Raw genomic sequence first — 22,782 nt, 5'->3', positions numbered from 1 at the left:
TCAGAGCCACTGCACTGCACTTACAGAGCTGTGGTGACTCAGCACGGGATTCTGTACATTCTTACACCCACAGCTGAGCTAACCAGGGCCATCCAATCAGCTACTGATGTTAACACAGGAATCCCTGGCCACTGCACATAAACTCTGAAAACTGAAAAATGTCACTCCAAGGATGAATCCAAGTGTGTCAAGAGCCATCAGAGAACAGAAGAAGCACTGGTGCTCTATCTTTCTGTGCAACAACCAGCTAAAATATACCCTGGTTAAGCTGTTAGGTGTCAGCACGCACTGCTCTCCATTACTAGCACACTGACACATCACTTCAGATAAAACCACACTCCAGAAATTATGCATTTCTGATTCTTGATGAGGAGAAAACTATTCTGGCTTCCTATCTTTATCATCCTTCTGTATGGGGTATGAATGAAGTTACAGACTTCCGATTAAGGGTTTCACTGAGTTAAATTGGAAGACAGAAAAATCTTCCTTTGCATGTATCAAAGAATGAATCACAGAATGGCCTGGGTTGAAAAGGACCTCAAAGATCATCTGGTTTCAACCCCTCTACTGTGTGTAGGGTCACCAACCACCAGAGCATGGGACTTTTTAGACATAGGATATTCCATACTGTATTCAAATAAACACAAAATAAGAGCATGCTCCAAAGCAGTCTAACACTTTGGCACACAGCATCAACAGGGCAGCTACTTCATTATGCTGAGCTTCTTCCAAGAACCTATAAAAAGCTTGTTGCCCCATGCGGCTGCAGACCCTTTCTTGTCTGAAGTGGAAAACTACTACTCTTACAGACTTGATTATTCTGAATGTAGCAGAAGGTATTCCCCAAATGTTACATACACAGATACTACATATCCTGTACATACACCACTACTGATAAAGGATGTAAGGAGAAGCAAGTGTAAGAAATACCACATGCTTCTGCTGCTAAATCGTTTTGCTCCAGCTCCACTTTCTGGCTCTTCCAGCCTCTAAGTTTCATATTCTAAACTTAAGACATTTATAGAATATATGTAACTTCTGCAGCAGTATTTCATAACCAAATCACAAGGCTCCCATTTATTTTAAGGTCTATACCTGGAAGTTTTCTAACTTCCATCTGTGCCTTGTAGCACAACAACAAACCCCACAACTGGACTAAGCTTAATCAAACAGTAGTTTTAGGACTGTGACACATAAAGCACTACAACCAAATATAACAGTCAGCCAAGTCAGTTTTTGCTTTGTTGCCTCATCCAATTCAAGGCAGGGAAAAGAAAGTGTTGGTTGCTTTTCCTTTTCCTCCCTAGGTAAGATCTGGCTTCTGTGTATCTGAAAGACAAATAGTGTGCATCTTCCATTTGACGGCCTCTGGATGAAAGTCACCTGTCCATAAATGTCTGCTCTGAAGCCCAGGAGGCAGTGATACGTTTGCAGCCTTTTATAATACTGAGAGAATTAGTGCAGACACTGCGGTGAATACACTGCATCCTAAAACACGAGGTCAGAAAAAAAAGGCAATGATGGAAAGGCACATTTACATGGCATTCTTGTGGAAATGAATGAGAAAGGAAAGATAAGTGACGTGAAAATAACCCAGGTGCTCAGGATAGAAGAGCAGAGCAGAATCCTACAGGAGGACCTTCAAGCCCCACACCCACAAAGAGCAGCAGGCAAATTCAGACAGCTCAGCGCTTACAGCTGCTGGGGAGTGGAGGGGGTGGAGGAAGTACCTGAAGAACCCATCTAAATAACGCCTGATCCCTCCCTGGTTACAAACAAGAGGCACACACAGGAGCAAACCCTATGCATCATTTTAATAGATCATAAATGCAAAACTAAATAACGTCCGAGGGACAACAGTCTGGCAGTTGCTGCCTCATTGCTGCTGGAAAGGTAATGGCAATATTTCTGCTCAAACAACAGCCAAATAATTGTATTCCACGGCCAGACAATAAACAGACATTTCAGCTTTGCCAAACGGAAGATGCAGGATGGTTTCTTATCTTAACCATTACTAAGGTCCCATTGATATCTGCCTTTAGGAAATCTAATGCTAACCCCTGACGAGAAGAACCAGAAGTGTTTTAGGTTCAGACTGAGGGGAGCACATACACACAACATGAAGCTGTGCTGACTGTTCTGAACTACATTAAGCCCGCTCGGAGCACAGCATGTAGATGGCTAAGGGAAAAATCAGTAAATAACGATCAACCATGTGCAACACTGCATGCCACTCAAAAATATCGATGTACATGGAAATTCATATTGAATGTAAATTAAAATACGGGACAAAACATTTTCACTATATTTCACTGTTCTTATTTCCACTAAGCACACACATACAGGAAAGCAAAACGCTATTTCATTTAAAGTCGGACAAACGTAAAGCTCTTTACTTTTGTAAAGTCATACAGTCCCTTTGCAACAGTTTATCTTAAGTGTTAGATTTAGGAAGTATTCCTTTGCTAAGAACAAAGATGGAGCAATTGGTAAACATAAGCGGATTGAGTTAAGACACAGCAATCAAAATATTTTTGCTTTATGTTATGGAAGTTTCTCCTATATCTAACACTGCACAAGGTATCTTGCACAATGAAAAGGTAAGCAGAAGTCCCTTACACTGCCTCGCTTTGCCAGAGAATCACCGTAGTCTGCTGGCAAAGTCCGCTTGCTGGACTTTTTCTGCTCATGTTCAACTGCATCTTCAATTATAGGCTCAAGCCTCATCTGGACAAACACCAAAGATGTGGATCAATTTCTTTTCATTATACAGAGAGGAAAGATCTAAAAGCCTTTTAAAATCCCTGAAATTCTTTAGAAAACCGTATAGAACTCATTGGTGCTTAAATAAAAGAAAATGCAAAAACCGACTGAGGCTCTGGCCTTAAACTCAATAATGTCCAAAAAGAAACAAAACAAACCCCATAGTCTGAAGTGAAATCTTAGTAACTAATTAAATTCTAGATTCCCCCCTGTTTTAATTGTTGGTGTGTTTTTTTTCCCAGCCTTTTCAGCTGGGAGGTTTTTAGATGTGTACCAAAAGGCTCTTGAGTTCAGTACAGTCAGCCAAACAGTGTGCTGCCTTAGCGTGCGTTAATACAAGCATCTATCATCTAAATGAGGTTTATTAAACAGGGTCTGTAAATTTAATGTGGCTGTCTGCTGGACAAGTTTGCCAAACAAAAGCCTACCTTTGCGTGGAACTAATACTTCCCCAACCCTTTCAAGACTATGCCTTCCTCAGCAAACAGAAACAAATCTGCTTTGTTACCTCTGTGAGAATGGTGGTGTCATAGGAAGGCTGATACTTTTCCTTCTCATGCGCAGTTCGCTTTTCCATCTTTTCTCTGTCTGTTTTCTGTTTCCTGTCTGCTCCTTTTGGCTAAAAATGAACAGTTACATGAACTTAAAGCAGAAGGAAAACAGATTTGTAACTGAAATCCCATTTCAGAAGTCAAGCAGTAATATAAAGGTGTCCCCCATCTTTAAAAGAGCCTTTGGGTGACTCATTAAATACCTGCTTTCCACCCTTACCTTAAAGACTTTGATTTGACAGCTGGCTGAATGCAGATGATCTGTATATTCTCCATTTTCAGTCTGTTTGAAAGTGTCAACCTGAATCCTAAAAGGAACTCCTTTCTCTCCTCCATGTTTCCGAGGGGTAAATTCAGTGCTGATACAATGTACCTAAAAAATCAATTTGAACAAATAACATTCATTGAAGTACTCTACACAGGAATTTCACTAAGAGTTACCCACACAAGTATGTTTCTAAGGGCAAGCAAAAAATGACCCAGCTATCTGAGGACCAATCTGCATAACTAACTTGTATTTTCCTGCTCAAATGCAAATGAAGCCAAAAATGTTACATGTGAGCTGACAAGGAAGAAAGGAAATAAGCCTATGTGAGACCAATGTCTCTCCAAAACCCACAATTCATTACAGATTCTGAGAATTTGCTGCGAACTGTCATTTTTTAAGAAAAACATATGAGCATGGCAACTTTATCATGAATATAGCAAAAACTTCTTCAAGATACTATTGTTCCATGTACTGTAGCTAGAATAAACTTGAGAGTTACTTGTTATGATTATTATCAAAGCTACAGAAAGACTCTGGTTTGGAAGAGCTTTTTAATCTCATATGAAAACAGGGCATTTTCAAATACCACCTTCATTTAAAGGCAACAGACTTTTTTGGAAAGTACATCTATTAGCTAGAAATATCCCCCAAAAGTATCTAATGAGAAGGTAACTAAGTTGAAACTATGAGTTATAATGAATCACGAAACTCACCTCAAACTTTATACTTTTCTTTGTAGTGAAAACAAGTCTGATACAAAAGCACACTAGAAACTGTAATGCAAAACTCCTCATATAACTAACAGTTTCTGAGAACCTGTGCTGCTTAGAAAACTGATATTTAATGGCCATGTTAGAAACTAAGGAACTTCCTAGTGCAAATCTACCCCCGTTTGTGACCTGAAAGGCATCAAACACAAACATCCAGTCAAGTAAAGTTTCAAACCTGAATAAAAGCAGATGTACATTTTGTTGGATCCCACAAAAATTCAACTGCATTGAGCTGGCTTGGATTTGTCTTGATATCAATGACTCCAACAGACATTGGAATATCTACATTAAAACAAGTGATATAGATTTTTAAATGATCATAAACCAAGAAAACAACAGGAATACATTTTAATATAAGGTTACCATGAGCACATATGAGCATAATGAGAAAACATGGGCTGCCAAGAACAGTTTTTACGGCAGATCTGAACAATCTTAGTAGGCTCAACATACAAAGTACTCTGTGTATAAGGGTGTTTTTTATTTCCCCCCTCCTCCCCATCAGAGAAACAGGACTCATGAAATAAAAGTATAAAGCTATGCAAAGCAAATCAATCACATTGATGCCACTTCCACAACCTACTAGAGAAAGTTACTTTTATCTGTGTTCTCCTAATTACAGTAACATTCAGGAATCAAAATCACCAAGAGTACTAAGTGTATAAAGGCACAGAGTTGCTACCTTACTCAGCAGCACATCTTAAGCACTGGAACAGGCTCCCCAGGGAGAGAGATGGTTGAGTCACCATCCCTGGATGTGTTTAAAAACCATCTGGATGTGGTGCTCAGGGACATGATTGAGCAAAGGGTTGTTAGTTAGGGTAGTATGGTTAGGTTCTGGTTGGAACTGATGGTCTTTAAGGTCTTTTCTAACCTGAGTGATTCTATGATTCAAGTTTTTAAAGGAACGTGAAAGTGAAAGAACATTTTTGTTCAAAATACACTATGACTGAGTGGCACACAGAACACTGTGCTGTGTTTTTCATCAGATAGCATAAACGTTAGCATAAATATGATCATGATCGATTTAAATGCGAGTATTTAATCTAATAAAATGCCAACAGATAGAAACAATTATACCTAAATCAAGAAGTCTGTCCCCAGGGCGATTCCACTTCCATCCTTCTAGCTGCTGGTGTTCGGTATATTGCAACCTTCTGTCATGGAACACAACTCTTATAATACTCTAATAAGGAAGAGAACAATAATCTGATGAGCCACAATGTTATTATATGCCTAGAAACAGCCCGAAGACAAAGCACTACAGCATTCCAAAATAGCCATACAGCTGACAAACACATAGTTACAGAAAAATTTAAAACGAAAAACCTTGGCAACCATCAGTATCCCAAAATAACCCAGAGCACTGAAATAAAACTCAACAGAAGGAAACAGCTGAAAACGTGGTAAAAATGGAAAAAGAGATTTACAAATTCTTTATTCTAAAGGTCACGATAAATCACATGCAGCAAAGTGAGCAACACTGGCAGCACAACATCAACACTGCGTAGGCTACATAAACTTGTCTTAGAAAGAAAACACAAAACCATCTTTTATTTAGAAAAGGAGGGAATACAGCTCCACCATTTCATCTCTTCATTGGAAATTTTATGAATTACTGTAGAAAGTTCTAAGACATGAGATTAATAATTCCTCCTAGTACTCGTAAACAGGTTTACATTAAAACTTATTTTAGTTAATGATAAGTAGTAGTAAACTCTAAGCTATTCCAGATATTCTACTCGAAATATTTATCTAAAATACTAGGATTTGATTAACTTTATGAATCCGGAAGCAATTATCCAGCAGCACCCATCCTTGTGAGCAGTTCTGTTGCAGCTGTGCTCCAAGCCACACTAAAGAAATTTCTGTTCTGCTGCATGAACAAACAAAGCAATTTGTAATACAGAGAAAACAAATATATTGTATCGTCTACAGTCATCGACTGTGAGCAGAAGTGCTAAAAACAGAACCAAACTAAGGACTCCTAAACGCAGCACGTCTTAAAGGTATATAACATTGTCTTGATTTTACATCAAAGATAACAGAGTGCACATGTTCTTGCGGATAGGCACTAACAAACCACCCCTGGTCGACAAGCATCAAACTTCAGAAGATGCTCATTATGGCAAGTCAAAATGCCTGGCTGTAAAGATTTAATTGCAGAACTCCCAAAGCCAAATGTTATACTTGTGCTTAATGCTTCTTCAAATTATCTCTGAACAAGCATCCCACGGACACATAAGAACAAAGCCCAGGACTATACAGGCCAGCCACATTACTCCAATGACACAGCCCAAAGCTGACAGGTAAAGATTCAGCCTCCCACAGGCACACTGTTCTAGTTTAATTTCTCAGAACTGCTGTCAAAGTAACTTAACATTTTCCTCCTTCTCAGAACACAAAACATGAGTAACATTTTCCTGGAAGATTTGATAAAAATTGCAAAGAGAAAAATCTAATTCTGCCCCCTCCAACCCCCTCCCCACCACCACTAGGCCATTCCTTTAATAATACCTACTACAAACTGAGCACAGCTTCTGGGTTGGATTCATCTCACCCTACTTTAGATACTTGAGTTCAATGTACTTCAACGGAGATTCATCTCATCTTTAGAACAGATCAGACTGCAGACCTCACAAAGGCTAAATGAAGCGATAAGGTCTCCTTTAGTTATCTAAAGTTACATGAAATGAACTCATTCATAGATGGGGAAAATGTGTATGTGTATATTCCTTTAATTTGCAGTAAACTCAAAACAAGCAAAACAACAAAACAAAGCATAAGGTTCCACTATGTCTACTCTTGTCAGTGGTCAGATCCATCTCCCTCTGTGAGTTGCCGTGCAACTAAGGGTTAAAAGCTACTCTTTTTGAATATGCAAAAACAGCAGAGATTTGACAGCAACACTCTCAGAGAACTGATGCTCACCTTCACCAGTTTGCCATTGATCTCAGGTATGTCTCCAGCTTTCCGATTATCCAGCATCCGTATTTCGTAGGACTGACCTGTAAAGAAAACATGTGTTATCAACAGAATGGTCAGACCACAAAGCCATTTTGTGCTCAGTGCACCTTAACCAACCTTTGATTCTTACACAAGAGTATCAGTCCCTCAAACTTCTGTTTAAGAGATTTCATAAGAAGACAAAGAAATTTTTGAGACAAGCAGATAGATACATTCCAATCTGGAGCTCTGGAAATGTAGCTGCTTTGACAGTATGAAAAGTGGCACAGCACTGATTACTCCAGTCACATCTCCACTGAGCACTATACGTGCTCTCTCAGCTCTTTCTTCAAGAACAGCCACAGAAGCAAGGCAGCGATGGGTGGTACGAAATCTAACTGCCCAATGTTTGACACCAAATACATAGCAGGACGCTCTTTCACACAAACAAATAATGACAGAATGGTTAAGAAACCTCTGGAGGTCCTCATCCAACCTGCTCAAGAAGAGACATCCAGACCAACTCCCAGCTTCTGAATTAACTCCGTGGTCGGAGATTCCACAACCTCTATGGACAACCCCTGCCAGTTCTCTGTAACCCACTCAGTGCTGAAGGGTTTCCTAGTGTTCAGAGGGAACCTCCTGTGTTTCAGTCTGTGCCCACTGCATCTTGTCTTAGCACTGGCCACCACTGACAAGAGCCTGGCTCTTTCCTCTTTGTACCCTTCCTTCAGGTATTTGTACATGAGATAATTCCCAGCTCCCTTAGCCCTTCCTCATTGGTGAAGTGCTCCAGTCTCTTCATCATCTTCATGGCCTCTTCTGTACATCCATGCATCTCTAGCACTGAGGAGCCCAGAACTGGACACAGAACTTCAGGTCTGACCCCACCAGTTTTGAGTAGAGGGGGATCATCTCCCTTACCTGCTGACAATACTTTGCCTAATGCAGCTTAGGACACCATTTACCTTTTTTGCTGCAAGGAAACACTGCTGGCTCACATTCAATCTGGAGTCCACCTGGACTCCCATCTCCTTTCCTGCCAAACTGCTCTCCAACTGAGAGATTATTAACCACGCCCATTTCCCAGAAGAGATTTTGTGGTTTTCCCATAATGATGTTCTGCAAGCATTTCCTTGCTGACATGCTTCATCTCTCCTCAGCAGTCCTTTGCATTCACAGAACTGTAAGCCTAGCTGCACTGTATAAACAAACCTACAAGCTTTCCCTCTAACAAGGATTCTCTCCCATACCATCCCTGCTATTTGAGGATGTACATCTAATTGAACAGCAGCCAGCTTAGAACATTGTCCTACAGCTCTGATGTTCATTCTCAACGGACTCATTTAACAGCTCTTACAACTAAAAACCCTAACAACCATCATCACTCCAAGATCTGAACTCCTGGCATCAGCTCTAGCTGAAAACCTCATTGCTTAAAATATTCCATTAGCTACTTTCTTTAAAACACTTACTGACAGAGAGTAAAGCCAGAACACACTTAGGTGTTCCCTTAGGAAATGTCATCCTACCTTAACAGATACTGGAAACATTCTCTTGGCTTCTGGTAGCCTTGATCCAGTACAGTAAGATAACTATGAAACTGAAGAGGGAATCCGAGCAGTAAATGAATTTATTTCGAACAAGCGTATACCAATGTCTTTATTTTTCAACGTCAGCAAGTTACCTAGGACACTGCAAAACCACAAAACAACTCTGCAAGAAATCTTTATATGAGCAGAGATTTTCAAGGCCAGATGAAACAATTACAGTTATTTCAGACAGCAGTACTTAAATGGCAAGCTCTCTCTCAGAAGTCAGATAGCACCTCTTATTTCAGCTTGCTATCTTGTGCTGCTTCCCCTGCGTGCTGAGCTGACCTTCAAGCGCTGTGTGGGCAGGGAGGCTGGATCCTGTCCCTGAAGAAAAAGCCTATTTCTACAGATACCAGATTTTTCTAAACAGTGCCAAGCACGCTGCTGGTCCAGCACACTGATGCAACTGTACTGCTTACTGCTAAAGAGCACGCAGGGTACAAAAAGTGATTAAAAAAAGAGTAAGCCTGACTAAGCAAATTGCTGAACTATGCAATCATGTGTCTGTAAGACACGACTAATTGCCTCAAGAACTTCCAATACTCTCCCATCAGTAGACAAGTCAAGTAATGTTTAAGGTATATTTAGACAGACTTGCTGCTGCAAGATGAAGCACTTGGCAACTTTATTCACATGGAAAGCTCAAAATGATTCCTTGTCACCATGTCATTATGAAATTAGATACAATCTGCTCGTTGAATTAAGGGGCCCAGTGTGCAATGAAACTTTTTCAGGTACCAATGAAAATTCAGCAATGCATATTTTAATGTATGTCCTCTGACCTGCATAATAAGTGTATTGCTCAAAGAAGCACCTGAGCTAAAAAGATAAAATGCACCAAAACGCAGTAGGATGTGGAAAAGAAAAGGTGTATGTTTTTTGGTTTGGTATTTTTCACACAAACTGTGCTGAAGAACCACGCCTTCTAATTACAGTGCAGTCTATTGAGACTTCTATGTGCTGGTACACAAAGGAAAATCAAACCCACAAAGGAACAGTGATCCTGTGGTATTAGAGCTGGAGTAAGGAGAGGGAGAGTGTACAAAGGTTATCAATATAGTCCAAAAACTGTAAAACGATTTTGATTGCAGTTGAAAACACTAGCTGGTTGAACTTAAGGCAGCAATGGCATTTCCAGAGGTGAGGGAGGTTTTGTCACATATTGTATTACTCAGCATTCACTGCTGCCTGTAGAAAGCAAGCCATAGTGTCACACAAGCCAGACACAGGCTACAAAAGAAATCCAGCAAAACTCAGTGGGGATATCCATCTACTTCATGATAAATGCAGACAAGACAAAAGGGAGACACGCACAGCTGGTAACTACAGAGGTAGCTGCACTTGTGCTTGTTTCAAACAGAAGACATACCGTGATCCACGTACCACGTGGACAACACAGGATCGCTATCAAGTTACCCAGACTCAAAATATGAACAAATTTAGTTCTGATATTTACACCATAAGCTGGTGGATTCAGGATAGTTACGCCTGCAATCTATGCATACCAACCTTGATTCAAGTACGTCAGAGTTTCATCATATAATTTCACTGCTGGAGATGTCGCAGCACACATAACGTACTGGAAGGGTGGGTGTTGAGCCTCATTTTCTGGTGGAAGGCTGGAATCTTCTTGTTTGAAAATAGGCAGCGCCAAAACATCACTGAAAAGAAAAAAAGCAATAACTTTGTGAGACTGTTGGCCTCACCTCGCCCAAAATTTAAGACACAACTGAAAATCCTTCTCCCCATTTAATGTAATTTTATTTAACATGAATTCTGCTGACACTGAATATTTTTCAGACTTGTTTGGTTTTACCACACCAAACAGTCCAGTAACAATTAAGCAGCAGACTCACAAGGTACAGGCAGCATATACAGTAATTTGCTTCACTTACTGAACAAAAAAAGACTGGCAAACCTTGCATTTCTAGTTTCTGAAGCATAAACAGCAATCCATGCCGTCCACAGGCAGCATGTAAGAAACTGAACTTTACCACAACCAATGACACACTTTCTACAGAATACTCTGTACTAGCAGTGTATTCATTTGTTGCCTTTGTATACAGAAATAGGCCACCAGTTCTCAAAGAGATAAGCGAGTTCTACTCCAGGATAGTGTTTTACCACCACTGAATTTCTGTTCTTGATTAAATTCCAACCTGCAGAACCACAGAGCCTTTTGCAAAGACTGGTTTCTGAACTGAAGCAAGATATCTCATATCATCTCCACTGCTCAGTCTTTAATCCAAACATCTCTCTTATGTTTCTTCCCCTTCAATTTATTACAAACATTAATTTAACACATTCTGTAAAAGAAATGTACAGGTCTCGTCCAAAATGAACTACCACTTATTCTTTGTACTCTGTAGAGTTTCTGAAGTAAAGTTACGTTTTGTCATTGCTAAGTGCTGTTCCAGCCTGCTCTATTGGAAGGCAATTCTCACAGAGGGTTTACAGTCTCTCCCAGAAGTAACAAGTAGAATTTCAAAAAGACATCCACACAGGTTCCTTGGCTCCTTTCCATTAGGAGGGAGGCACAGGAGATGCTATGAAAGAAGGCAATAAGGCAGGAAGCTTAGTATGAGAAAGCACTAAAAGCCTGTTGGAGCGATGTCAGCTCCCAAACCTGGAACCCAGAGGAGGCTGTATTCCTTAACAAAGATAAAGAGCTCCTTTCTATAGACAAAAGCTGCCACATATCCAGAGGCAGGAGTGAAAATGCCTTAGGTCAGTGGGCTACTATGTGAGGATAAGACAAAGGGAAGCGTCCCATGGCTGAGCAGAGGCAGCCCAACATGGGAGGGAGCCCTGTCACGAGCCAGGGAGAAGCACTGCCCCAAGATGGGACTTCAGCACCAGGAACCTGTGTCCGTGACACACTTTGGAATGCTGAACAGTTGTCAGAGCTTTTACAAGGAGGAACTTTAAAATGGAAAGAACATGGGAATAATTAAAGTGTTTAAAATACACACACATAAGAGCAGAAGTGCAATAAAAAAAGGCATGCAAAGCATCTCACCAAATGAATAACCCACGGCCCTCAGTGCCTGCAGTAGTTGCTTTCACCTAACACAAAATTGAAAAGCGAGTCTCTCGTGTACTTACATAAATCGCCTTTCAAGTCCTTACCTGTAAACCACAGGTAGAACATGAAAATGCACCTGGCCTACCTTAAGAATGTGTGCAGTGGTTAAGGAGGCAGTTAAACTAACAGACGAGGCTCTGGAAGCCACCAAACACTGAGGACAAATTTAAGCAGCTTGAAACCTGCTTTATCTAATACTTGCAGAGTGGTGATGACTAACTGCTACTGCAGAGGGAAAAAGGCATCCTACTCCAACCGCACCATTTAGCTGTAAAGAGCACACAAAGCACGTCCTTAAAAGCCACCATTCCAAGGAAAAAAAAGCTCCAGAAAAATGGCACAAAGTCTAAAAGAACCTGAAGAGATTGAGATTGTCCCCACACAGAAGCATACGTGTCTCTGGGAAAGGAAAGTCCTCTGGGCACCAGCACATTCCAAAGGGAAAGAGAAGCCGGAGCAATTCAAAACTACCTCTGAGATGACATGAAACACCATCTCATTAACATTTAGCTTTGTTGACTACGAGAATGGAATGTCAGCGTTCTCACATTCAAACACATGTGTATACCTGACAGAGATTAAAGCTGAGAGCATCAGTAAGGTATTAATAAACTCCTGCAAATCTTGGTTGTAAAGCGTCGGTGACAAAGAAACATCCCAATTTCAACGCAACTATTAACTCCTCTTAAGGAAGGAACTCAGAAATCAGCTCTGTCTCACTCCAATGAGGCTCTTCTGGCACCGAGGCAAAACAACTGAGCACGGCCCATCCCATTCAATAATTGAGAGCCCATCGTTCAGCAGAGCAGGTTTTCTGAGTGCAGCTGGCATAAGGAATTCCTGCCACATGGGCCATTTTCCCTTCCCCCTCCAAAATATTTTGCAGGGCTACTTAGGGATCTCTATCAGCACATAGCACAGCCTAACATACAGCTACACAGCTGAGCGTGGTGGAAAATGTTACTGTAGGCAAACCCCATCCTGCCAAACATAACCCAAGGGCGGGCATAATGGGTTATGCTCATTTTCCTTCTCATGCATAGTTAAAGAAATAACACAAACACTGAACCCCTGTGTTTACTTAGGAAATCATCACAGAATCATAGAATTACCCAGGTTGGAAAAGAGCTTGAAGATCATCAAGTCCAACCACAGCCTAACCATAGTACCCTAACTCTAACAACCCTCTGCTAAATCATATCCCTGAGCACCACATCATAACCAGCATCCTTTCATCATCCTTCTGCTCACTCACTCGGTGCAATTTTATCAGTCGGTCCAAAGCAGATTAGCAGCAGGCACTTCTACCAGCTCCGCTCAGGTTGTCCAACACAGCACGTGAGCTACAACAGAGCAGCACTATTTCGCCAATCATACTGTTTGTTAGTCTGACTAACAGCATGTGAATAAGCAGACAAACCTTGGATGACCTATCAGACAAACCTTGGATGACCCATCAAGGTTTACTCTCCTGATGCAAGATACATTTTTGAAGCTATTTGCTCCAGGAAGGGAAGACTTGTCTTGGGCCCTCATGATTTGTTATTTAAAGCTCTCAAGTGAAAGCGCTCTTTCCTTCTAGAGGAAGGAGAAATGATTCCTAGACAACCAGAGTTAATCCTCATCACACAGCAGAAGTGTGCTGTAAACACCTCTGCAACACCCAGCTGTAACTATCCAAGCCAGAGAAGCACACACGTGAAGCCGCAGCACACGAGAGTGGTGATGCACACAAGAGGAAGCAAGGTGCACATCACAGCTTGAAGCACAGCACCCAGTGGGATGGATGACACGTGATAAGCTCCCCCACTTTCAGTAGCCCACGTGAACAAAGTACAGAAAGGCCAAGAAAAACATGACTTGACTTTTTCCCATGCTTGCGAAATGCCTTTGTTGGCTGCAAAAATCACCTTCCTTCCAAATACAAAACCCTGCCTATTGATTTGATGGTCATAAAACAAAAGAGCCACCTCCTGTCCTTACAAGAATAGGAACTAGCATGTCATCAAAATTGCAAGTGACACTACATCAATCACCTGCCTTATCTGTGTCTGCACTGTGTGCTTTAGGGTGTGAGAGCACTAAAGCATCCAAGAACACACAGATCTTTTGAAACTTTAAACCACGGTTTACAAGGGCTAATACCTTGAGAAAAATGTTTCTGGAGCACTGTTTGAATAAGAGTTAAGCTCTGCGCTGTTCAGGTGCCTGAACAAGCAATAGGAACATGTAAAGAAACAGGCTGATACCACCCAGCACTTTCCCTACATCCAGAAAAGGAAATTCAGTGTAAGAAGAGATCACCAGCAGTAGCTGCTGGGAAACGACTTTCTCTGACGTGACACAAGACAAATGGGAAAACAGGTGCAAACGTACCGCTGTGCTGGGAACCCTGCAAACCTGCAGAATGGAAACTCAAAAGCTTCAAGGCCTCAGCTTATGGGAAGTCTGGCAGCAGACATCCATCAATCCTACAAGCACAAGCACAGCACAATCCTACAAGCTCTGTATTCCTAACCTCGCCATGGAACCAAGATGATGGTGTACGACCAAGGTTTGTTGATAGCCACAAATCCCTAATTCTCCTCCAACACACGGAGACCAGGCAGCTGCTCCAATCTGCACCATCTGGGGTATGGACTGCTGATATCTAAGAGACCTACTCTCTGTCCCTCTGTACACCATGAAAAGTGAACACTGAATACAAGTATGGGAGCTGAAAGGCCTTTTCATTGACCTCTTATCACGTATCCAACCGCGGGATGGTGGGGAAGAAATGAAAAGAAAAACCAGAACAGTGTCAGTGATGTGGAATGAGATTTATCTCTCAACACGGCCACTGAACCACTGGTGACCAGAAATGCTTTCTGTGGCAATAAAGGCTTCGGTTTGTGGATTTTCTCTCTGCCCAGATACCTATTTCCTGACAAATACTTACATTCTTGTGCCTGCACACAGAATCAGGCTCCAAAGCTGATCAGTACATAACATCCTATTTTACACAGTCCCGAGGTCAGTGAAAAGTATTTTTTCTGCAGTGAAAGACATAAAAGTAGAAGAGACTACTACAACATCAGACTTCTTATTTGTGATGCAGAAAACACCGCATTTATTTAAAAACAAAAACACTCTGTGGGACACCTTAAGTCAGCCCTTGTCTTAAAAAAGGAATGTGTAACCAGTGGCAGTTTCAGAGCAATGGGTGGGATATGGGGTAAGTAAGCAGTCATCCAAGGCCAGGTTGGACGGGGCAACCTGATCTAGTAAATGTGGATGTTTGGTGGCCCTGCCAGGCAGGGGGGTTGGAACTACATGATCCTTGAGGTCCCTTCCAACCCAGGTCATTCTGTGATCCTGTCTGACAGAAAGAGCCACAAGGGGCAGCAGGGCCTGAACCACACAACTCCATTTCTATATTTCTGTATAGGGACTGCAAAGTTAGGATGGTAACTGTCATGAGCCAGCCTTGTTAAATAGATGTCAATAAAAGGAGACCCAGAAGCTGTGAGGGTCTTTCTCTTTCTCACTTGAGAGCAATAGGATGAGCTGGAGGATAGTCTCCTAACTCAACACAAATAACCTCAGTGGATACATCATGCCCAGCCTCGGAGGTGAGTTGATGCACAACATTCCCTCAGCATTCAAGGCCACAGGCAGCTTCCCACAGCACAGCAAAACCAAACCATCTGCAGCAGCCTCCCACTGCCTCCAGCTCCCCACAGACACCCTGTGCTTTCCAAGGGGACAGGAGAGTCGAACCAACTTCATGTCCCAAAAATGGAGCCACGCCTGAAATAATCACGTTTCCTAAGGACAGGCCTTAATTTCTGCACCACTGGGGTTCTATGCACTTAAAGAAATCCATATATTGTGCCTCTAAGTTACACATAAAAATTCAACCACGTGTACTAATGTACTTCTTATATTTGTGCTCATTTAACTTAAATCAATTAATACAGTAAATCACTCTGGTTACATACAGAATTTTGCTAGAGAAATGGCAAGTAGTTCCTCGAGGTTCTCTTTTCAATCAGTCTCCACCTTCTAATAGTTCACACCAAAGATCAGTGGTCCCCAAAATTATCTTCTATTGCTACACTATGAAGATAATGTCTTTGGTCATGGATATTTAAGTGATAGGAAATCACCACAGAATCACAGAATGACCCGGGTTGGAAGGGACCTCAAGGATCATGTAGTTCCAACCCCCCTGATTGGCAGGGCCACCAAACATACACATTTACTAGATCAGGTTGCCCAGGGCCCCGTCCAACCTGGTCTTGAACACCTCCAAGGACGGGGCATCCACAACCTCCCTGGGCAGCCTGTTCCAGGGCCTAACCACTCTCCTAGTGAAGAACTTCCCCCTAACATCCAACCTAAATCTTCCCTCTTTCAACTTAAATCCATTTCACCAGGAGGATGAGTGCTGCTATGCAACATCGTCCCTGCCAGGTTAACATAACAGCAATACTCACATTCACTACTGCTAAAGATACTTCCATTTGTACTGAAATTCCTGGCTATACACTCATTGCCTGAATTAGAGGGGAAAAAGAAAAGCAGAAAAGCTGAGTTTCAAGACTATAAAGAAATTCTAAGCACTGTTTAAAGATAAATCGTCAGAGATGCTGTGTCAGGCCAGCTTCCTTCAAAGAAACCAGCTATTACTGCTCACTAGCAATATCCACACGAATAAAGCCAAATACTCCGCATCAGGGCACACACATCAACCCAATACAAAGCCATAGAGCTGGAGAAGTTCTCCCAATATTCTTTTTGTGTTACCTTGTGTTACTAGGAGGAGAGATTAACTCCATAAACAGACAGGGAAATCCTTCGAAAGCCCATTCAAACCTTTCGACACTAACAAGTTACAAACCGAACCGCTCTGCCATAACTTAGATCAAACACACTTTATTTCTAAGCTTATCTTAACTTTAGAAAGCACACCCAGAGATTACTTAAACATTTCTACTGTAAGGCCTGGAAAACAGTCAAGAGGAGAAGAAACTGCTGAGCTCCAATAGAAAGAGCTGCATGGCAAAGGGAGGAAAAAATGGAGGTCATCAAAGCCCCACTCCACGCATAAATATGAAACAATAAACAGAGTGAGTAAAGTACAGCCATCTTACTATTCGATTAACAGCCACAACATTTACTCGCTTCGTTAGAAAGAGAAGGCAGCCACGGTTTGCTGCCAAGTCCAAGTGCAGAACTAGAACCGAGCAGCACAATGTTCTCTTAGAGGTGTGAGGCGCAGGGAAATGCCGGTTTTGGGACAGGAACGGCAGGCAGGGCCGCAGCGGGGGAGCAGCAGAGGACACCCCCTGCCACGTGCCCGCTCTCGGGGTGCGGGAAACGAGAACGAGGGGAGGAGGGGAAAAGCAGGAACAGCGGGAAGGAGAAGGAAGGAAGCAGTAAAGCCGCCGCCTCGCTTCGCTTAGGGCAGCCCCGCGGCCCCCGCCCGCCCCCGGGGCGCACCTCATGCTGTAGGCGCCGGCTCCCAGCTCCTGCCCGATGCCGGAGAGGCTGGCGTCGAAGTCGTGCACCAGCCCAGACTCGATCACCTCGTCCATCTTCAGCACCCACGCCATCTTCCGCCGCCCCCCGCGCTCCGGCGGCGCCGCGGGAGGAGCCGGACGGGGAGGAGCGGCCCGGCCCCGGAGCCTCCGCCGGGAGGCGGCGTCTCGGCGGGCGGCGCGGGGCGGGAAGAAGCGAGAGGGGCCCGGGGGGCGGCGCGGAGCCGGGGCGGGACGGACAAACGCGTGCGGAGCGAGGGAGCGGCCGCGCTCAGCCCCGGGGGGACCCTTCGCCCGTGGCGCGACCTGGGCGCGGGGCCGCCCTCAGCATCCTGCGGCCGCCCGGCCGACCAGAGGAGCCGAGGGCCCGGCGGCCGCCGCCTCCTCCCCGTTCCCCTCTTCCCGTGACCGGACACCCCTCGGGGCCGCCGTCCGAGCTCCGACCCAGCTCAGCGGCGCCTCTCGCCACATCCTTCGCCGGGGCGGCGGCAGCTGCAGCGCGGGCACCCGCGGCCCAGCGCCGCCTCACGCCAACATGGCGGCCTCCTCCACACAACCCCCGCCTCGAGCCGCCGCTGCCGGGTCACGGCCCGCCCGCTGTGGGAAGGACCAATGGGAAGGGAGCGGGGAGAGATGAGGGGGCGGAGCAGCCAATCAGCGGGCGCTCCCTCAGCACCGGAAGGCGTCACGGAGAACAGCCCCGCCCTCAGGACGGAGCGCGGCGATACGGAGCGGCCTCATCCCACATCGAGACGGGGGAGCGGGGCATGACGGGAACCGCATCTCGGAAACGGAAACGGAGAGGAAGCGGAAGTAGGAGGAAGCGGAAAGGGACAGGAAACGGAAAGGGAGAGGAAGCGGAAATAGCGGCGGGGCGTCGTGAGGCGGCCTCATCTAGCAAACCCCAGCTCATGAAGTGCTCAGCTCAGGTGCTGAACATCAGTTACATCCAGATACTGAACATCAGTTAAATCGTGCATTTCTAACCCCCGTACACACGTTCCTTTCGCCATCTGCTCCCCACGAGCACTGACATCCTCCCATTAGTCAACTCATTCTATACAAACCTTACTGCCATGTAGACGTGGGACTGATGTATTTGACCTCATTGCAGCCTTTCAATACCTGAAGGGAACTTAACTCCCAGGAGGGGAGTAAACTCTTTGAAAGGGCTGACAATAGCAGGACACGGGGAAATGGTTTTAAGTTGAAAGAAGGAAGATTTAGGTTGGATGTTAGGGGGAAGTTCTTCACTAGGAGAGTGGTTAGGCCCTGGAACAGGCTGCCCAGGGAGGTTGTGGATGCCCCGTCCTTGGAGGTGTTCAAGACTAGGTTGGACGGGGCCCTGGGCAACCTGATCTAGTAAATGTGTATGTTTGGTGGCCCTGCCAGGCAGGAGGTTGGATCTACATGATCCTTGAGATCCCTTCCAACCCGGGTCATTCTGTGATTCTGTATTGACAGAGCCGAACATCTACGGCCAGGCTAAAGGTGCAGGGTAAGGCCTGAAGCAGATGCCCGTATCAAAGTGCATTAAGCACTGCCATGTTTGTACTCATAAGCTCAAATGCAATAAGGTGAGGTTGAACAGAGCCAGCCATGTTACAGTTTGAAACTCCAAGTCAGGATTATCTGCAATCTGTGAACTTTGCCCTTGTTAAACACAGTCATTTTTAAGAAGCATTTGAATACAAATAAAGTTGTACGCAATTGTTTGCACGCAAATAGTGTTTTAGTACACAGATAATACTTGCTTGTACACAAATAATTCTGTTCCGAAGAGGTAAGGTAAGTTCATTAGAATACACTGATGCAATAAGATGTATATTGCATCAGATTGCAGCACGGTGTTTAACCACTGTGTCCTCCCTGATGCTACAAGGGGCTGCACATCAACTGAACTTCAATAGGTAGAACGCATGTTTGAAACTACCCCTGAGACACTGAGATACTTCTAAGTCTGTATGACTTCACATAAACAAGAGCGTTACACTTGGAATACTCACGGAACCTCAAAGAGAAACAGTCAAAGTTAAGACATTTGTGGATATCATTTAAAGCATTTGTTAGACATTTCAGTGCTGTTACAAGCACTCGCAGGGTGGCACAGTTAGGAAGATCATGAAGCTGTAGTAAAGTAGATCTGCACTACAGTGACTCCACTGAACAGAGGTTTATCAGTGGGTCTACAATCACCAGCTCTATATGAAGGCTTGAGCTTGTGCATTAGCAAAGGCTGCACAGACTACATTATTGGGTGCCATAATGTTATAACTACTGTTATTTATAATTACCCACAATCGTTATTATCTTACCGCAGGTAGCTGCTGTTAGCGGTGGGATACTGGTGATGGTGGTAATGTTCAGGCTGACTGTGCCAGAAAAGCATTTTGGGATGAGATGAAGCGTTGTGCTCAACCAAGAGATGGTCACTGCAGTGATGGGAGAGAGGAGAGAGAAGAAAACACACAGTCAGATGAAATTTGCAGTTACTTCCTCTCACACCTTTATATTTAGCCTCTGCCACCACGTTTGCAGGTGTCGCTCTCTGCAGAAGAGACAGATAGCTGTAAGTCTTGGCTGGTCCCCGCCTCCTCTTTTGCTTCCCCAGACTTGCTGTGTTGTTAGCTGCTGCCCAGCTGCTGGGCTTGACTTCGAGCCAACACGGTGTCAGGTGTAGCCTAGTCATCACCAGCAACATCTCCATTTATCTCCTCTCCCACACTATCAGTGTCACAGTGCAGAACTGCATGTTACAGAGCTGGGAGCTGAAACCTCATAGCACTGCTGACTCAGAGGCAAACTGTTCTCTCTCCATGCAGTCCACTGAAAACATGTGTAGGCATAACTGAAGAGAAAAATTAAGGGGGAATATACACCAATGCTTTGAAGATGAGCAGAGTAGCTTCCTTCTATGGAGATATTCAAGACCCATCTGGACATCTACCTGTGCAACCTATTGTAGGGGACCTGCTTTAGCAGGAGGTTGGTTTCAGTCTCTTGAGGCTCCTGCCAACCCCTGTAATCCTGTGATTTTCAGCAGTGTTTAGAGTGTGCCCCTTTTGCCTGTTCAAACTGACTGCTTGGCACACCCACGTGCTGTTTGCTTGTTGAGGTTTGCAGCAAGGATTGCAATATCTACTTTAAAACAAAGTAGTGCTGATCAGTCCTGCTTAAGACCTTGGCACACAGAATTAAAGGAGTGCGCGTGTACAAAAAATCTCAGTAGAAAGTAAGTTACCTGCAGAGGGCACCCATTCTGCTTGAAACAGAAAGGAGTTTGTTCAGCCTGGAGAAGAGGAGGCTCAGGAGAGACCTTATAGCTCTCTATAAGTTCCTGAAGGGAGGTTTTAGTGAGCTGGAGGTTGGCCTCTTCTCTCATGTAATCGATGATAGAACTAGAGGGAATGGTTTCAAGCTGCGCCAGGGGAGATTCAGGCTGAACATTAGGAAGTATTAGTTCTCGGAAAGGGTGGTCAGGCACTGGAATGCACTGCCCAGGGAGGTAGTGGAGTCACCGACCATGGGGGTGTTCAAGAAACGTTTGGATGTTGTGTTGAGGGATATGATAATCTGTGATTCTGTGATAAAGGACTTCACTTCCTCATTCCTTTGTTCCCCACAAACATTGTCTCTGACAAGACTGCTTGGGTGGAGGCAGGTATTTGCCATTGCATATAAGCTCAACTTCCTGAAGCTGTATCTATCTCATCATGTCTTTAAGACATCTTTTTGAGTGTTGACTTAAAATTGGTTGCAGGTATCTGTACCTTGAAAAATAAAATATGTAAATATCTGCTAAAGCAAAAGCATGATGTCATTCATACTATACAAGGCCTTGAGTTCAGAATACTTGGCTTCTAAATCACAGAATGGCCTGATTTGAAAAGGACCACAATGACCATCTGGTTTTAACCTCCTGCTACATGCAGGATCACCAACCACCAGAGCAGGCTGCCCAGAGCCACATCCAGCCTGGCCTTGAATGCCTACAGGGATGGGGCATCCACAACCTCCTTGGGCAACCTGTTCCAGTGCGTCACCAACCTCTGTGTGAAAAACTTCCTCCTAATCTCTAACCTAAACCTTCCCTGTCTCAGTTTAAAACCATTCCCCCTTGTCCCATCAATATCCACCCTTGTAAAAAGCTGTTCCCCCTCCTCTTTATGTGCTCCCATCACGTATTGGAAGGGCACAATGAGGTCTCCCTGGAGCCTTCTCTTCTCCAAACTAAACAAGCCCAGTTCCCTCAACCTTTCCTGACAGGAGAGGTGCTCCAGCCTGTTGATCATCATGGTGGCCCTCCTCTGGACCCACTCCAAGAGCTCCATGTTCTTCCTGTGCTGTGGGCCCCAGGCCTGGATGGAGTACATGAGGGTTTCTACCATTGGGATACCTTCCTCTTTTGCAGAAGAACATTTGTCACTCTTTCGTTTCACTAGGGGTTGGCAAGAAGCCTGATTCTTCACTCACACAAACTTTGAGTTCCTTGTAAGTAAAGTACTAGACCTAACACATAGGATGGGTTAATACTGAAACTCTAACATAAAAAAGGAGAATAATCCACACTCAGTAATTAGTATTTCTTCACTTTCTTCTCTTTATGGTTTTGTATTTCGACTGTTTTTCCTTGCAAGCATTTTTAACATCAGGAAAAGCTTTCCACGTTGTTCTTAACTCTGGTACTTTGCTTTGTGAAGTACTGTACATTCGCCATACCCACACCTGCTGCCCTTGACTCACCTCTAGACAGAAAGGTATGTGGTTACCTAGTTGTGCAAGTTTGGGGACAAATAAGGTGAGTTTTTATCCTCATACTGTTATTGTTAAGGAACTATTTTTGTTTCTTGGCTTCTAATCTGCCTAGTAAGTACTAAACAGGTCTCGGCAAAGGAGCATTGTATACACAAACAACAAGACACTATTTATTTAAAACATCTCTTGCTTTAAGGCTTGTGTACAGCATGCAAAGTCCAACCTGAAGTTTAAGGTGGGGAGGCTCATGGTGGCTCTGCACTGAATTTAAGTACTTCTACATGATGTGGCTGAAAACTTTAATTACTGGATTCTTATTGTTTTTCCACGAGTAGTATCCAACATGAGGTCTATTAAGCCATGACATAATTACCCACTTCAGCTTTTGTGAAGATCAATCAATCAGTCTCTCAATCAGTCTCTGTGATTACTAATCAGCTAATATTGTTAACATTAAATCTGGTTATGCACATGCAATGCGTTTGCTATTAATATGTTCTTCAGACACCACCAAATGGAAAGAAGGT

General features: G+C 43.8%; 1 protein-coding gene across 10 annotated transcripts in view; it reads right to left on the bottom strand.

Moving 5' to 3' along the window:
* The window catches only part of UBP1 (upstream binding protein 1), a 34,829-nt gene that overhangs the window by 7,447 nt on the left and 4,600 nt on the right, over nt 1-22,782 (bottom strand). For 3 of the 10 annotated variants that reach the window (XM_032442426.2, XM_085540474.1, XM_085540470.1), the window contains exons 1-8: nt 17,463-18,032; nt 10,403-10,554; nt 7,284-7,360; nt 5,433-5,538; nt 4,528-4,634; nt 3,535-3,687; nt 3,272-3,382; nt 2,620-2,727 (exon numbers count right to left, since the gene is read on the bottom strand). In XM_032442426.2, coding sequence (XP_032298317.2) covers nt 2,620-2,727; nt 3,272-3,382; nt 3,535-3,687; nt 4,528-4,634; nt 5,433-5,538; nt 7,284-7,360; nt 10,403-10,554; nt 17,463-17,575 — 927 coding nt within the window. In that variant the 5' untranslated portion in view covers nt 17,576-18,032. Of the gene's footprint in view, nt 1-2,619; nt 2,728-3,271; nt 3,383-3,534; nt 3,688-4,527; nt 4,635-5,432; nt 5,539-7,283; nt 7,361-10,402; nt 10,555-17,462; nt 18,043-19,815; nt 19,933-22,782 lie in introns of those variants that run through there. The other 7 variants (XM_085540471.1, XM_085540472.1, XM_085540473.1 and 4 more) reach the window with 5 other exon arrangements.

Source organism: Coturnix japonica, chromosome 2, assembly GCF_054131305.1.
Source record: "Coturnix japonica strain WE chromosome 2, WE-NBRP24, whole genome shotgun sequence".
Taxonomy (NCBI): Eukaryota; Metazoa; Chordata; class Aves; order Galliformes; family Phasianidae; genus Coturnix; species Coturnix japonica.
The sequence above is the reverse complement of the archived record's forward strand: the minus strand, read 5'-3'. Positions and strand labels throughout refer to the sequence as shown.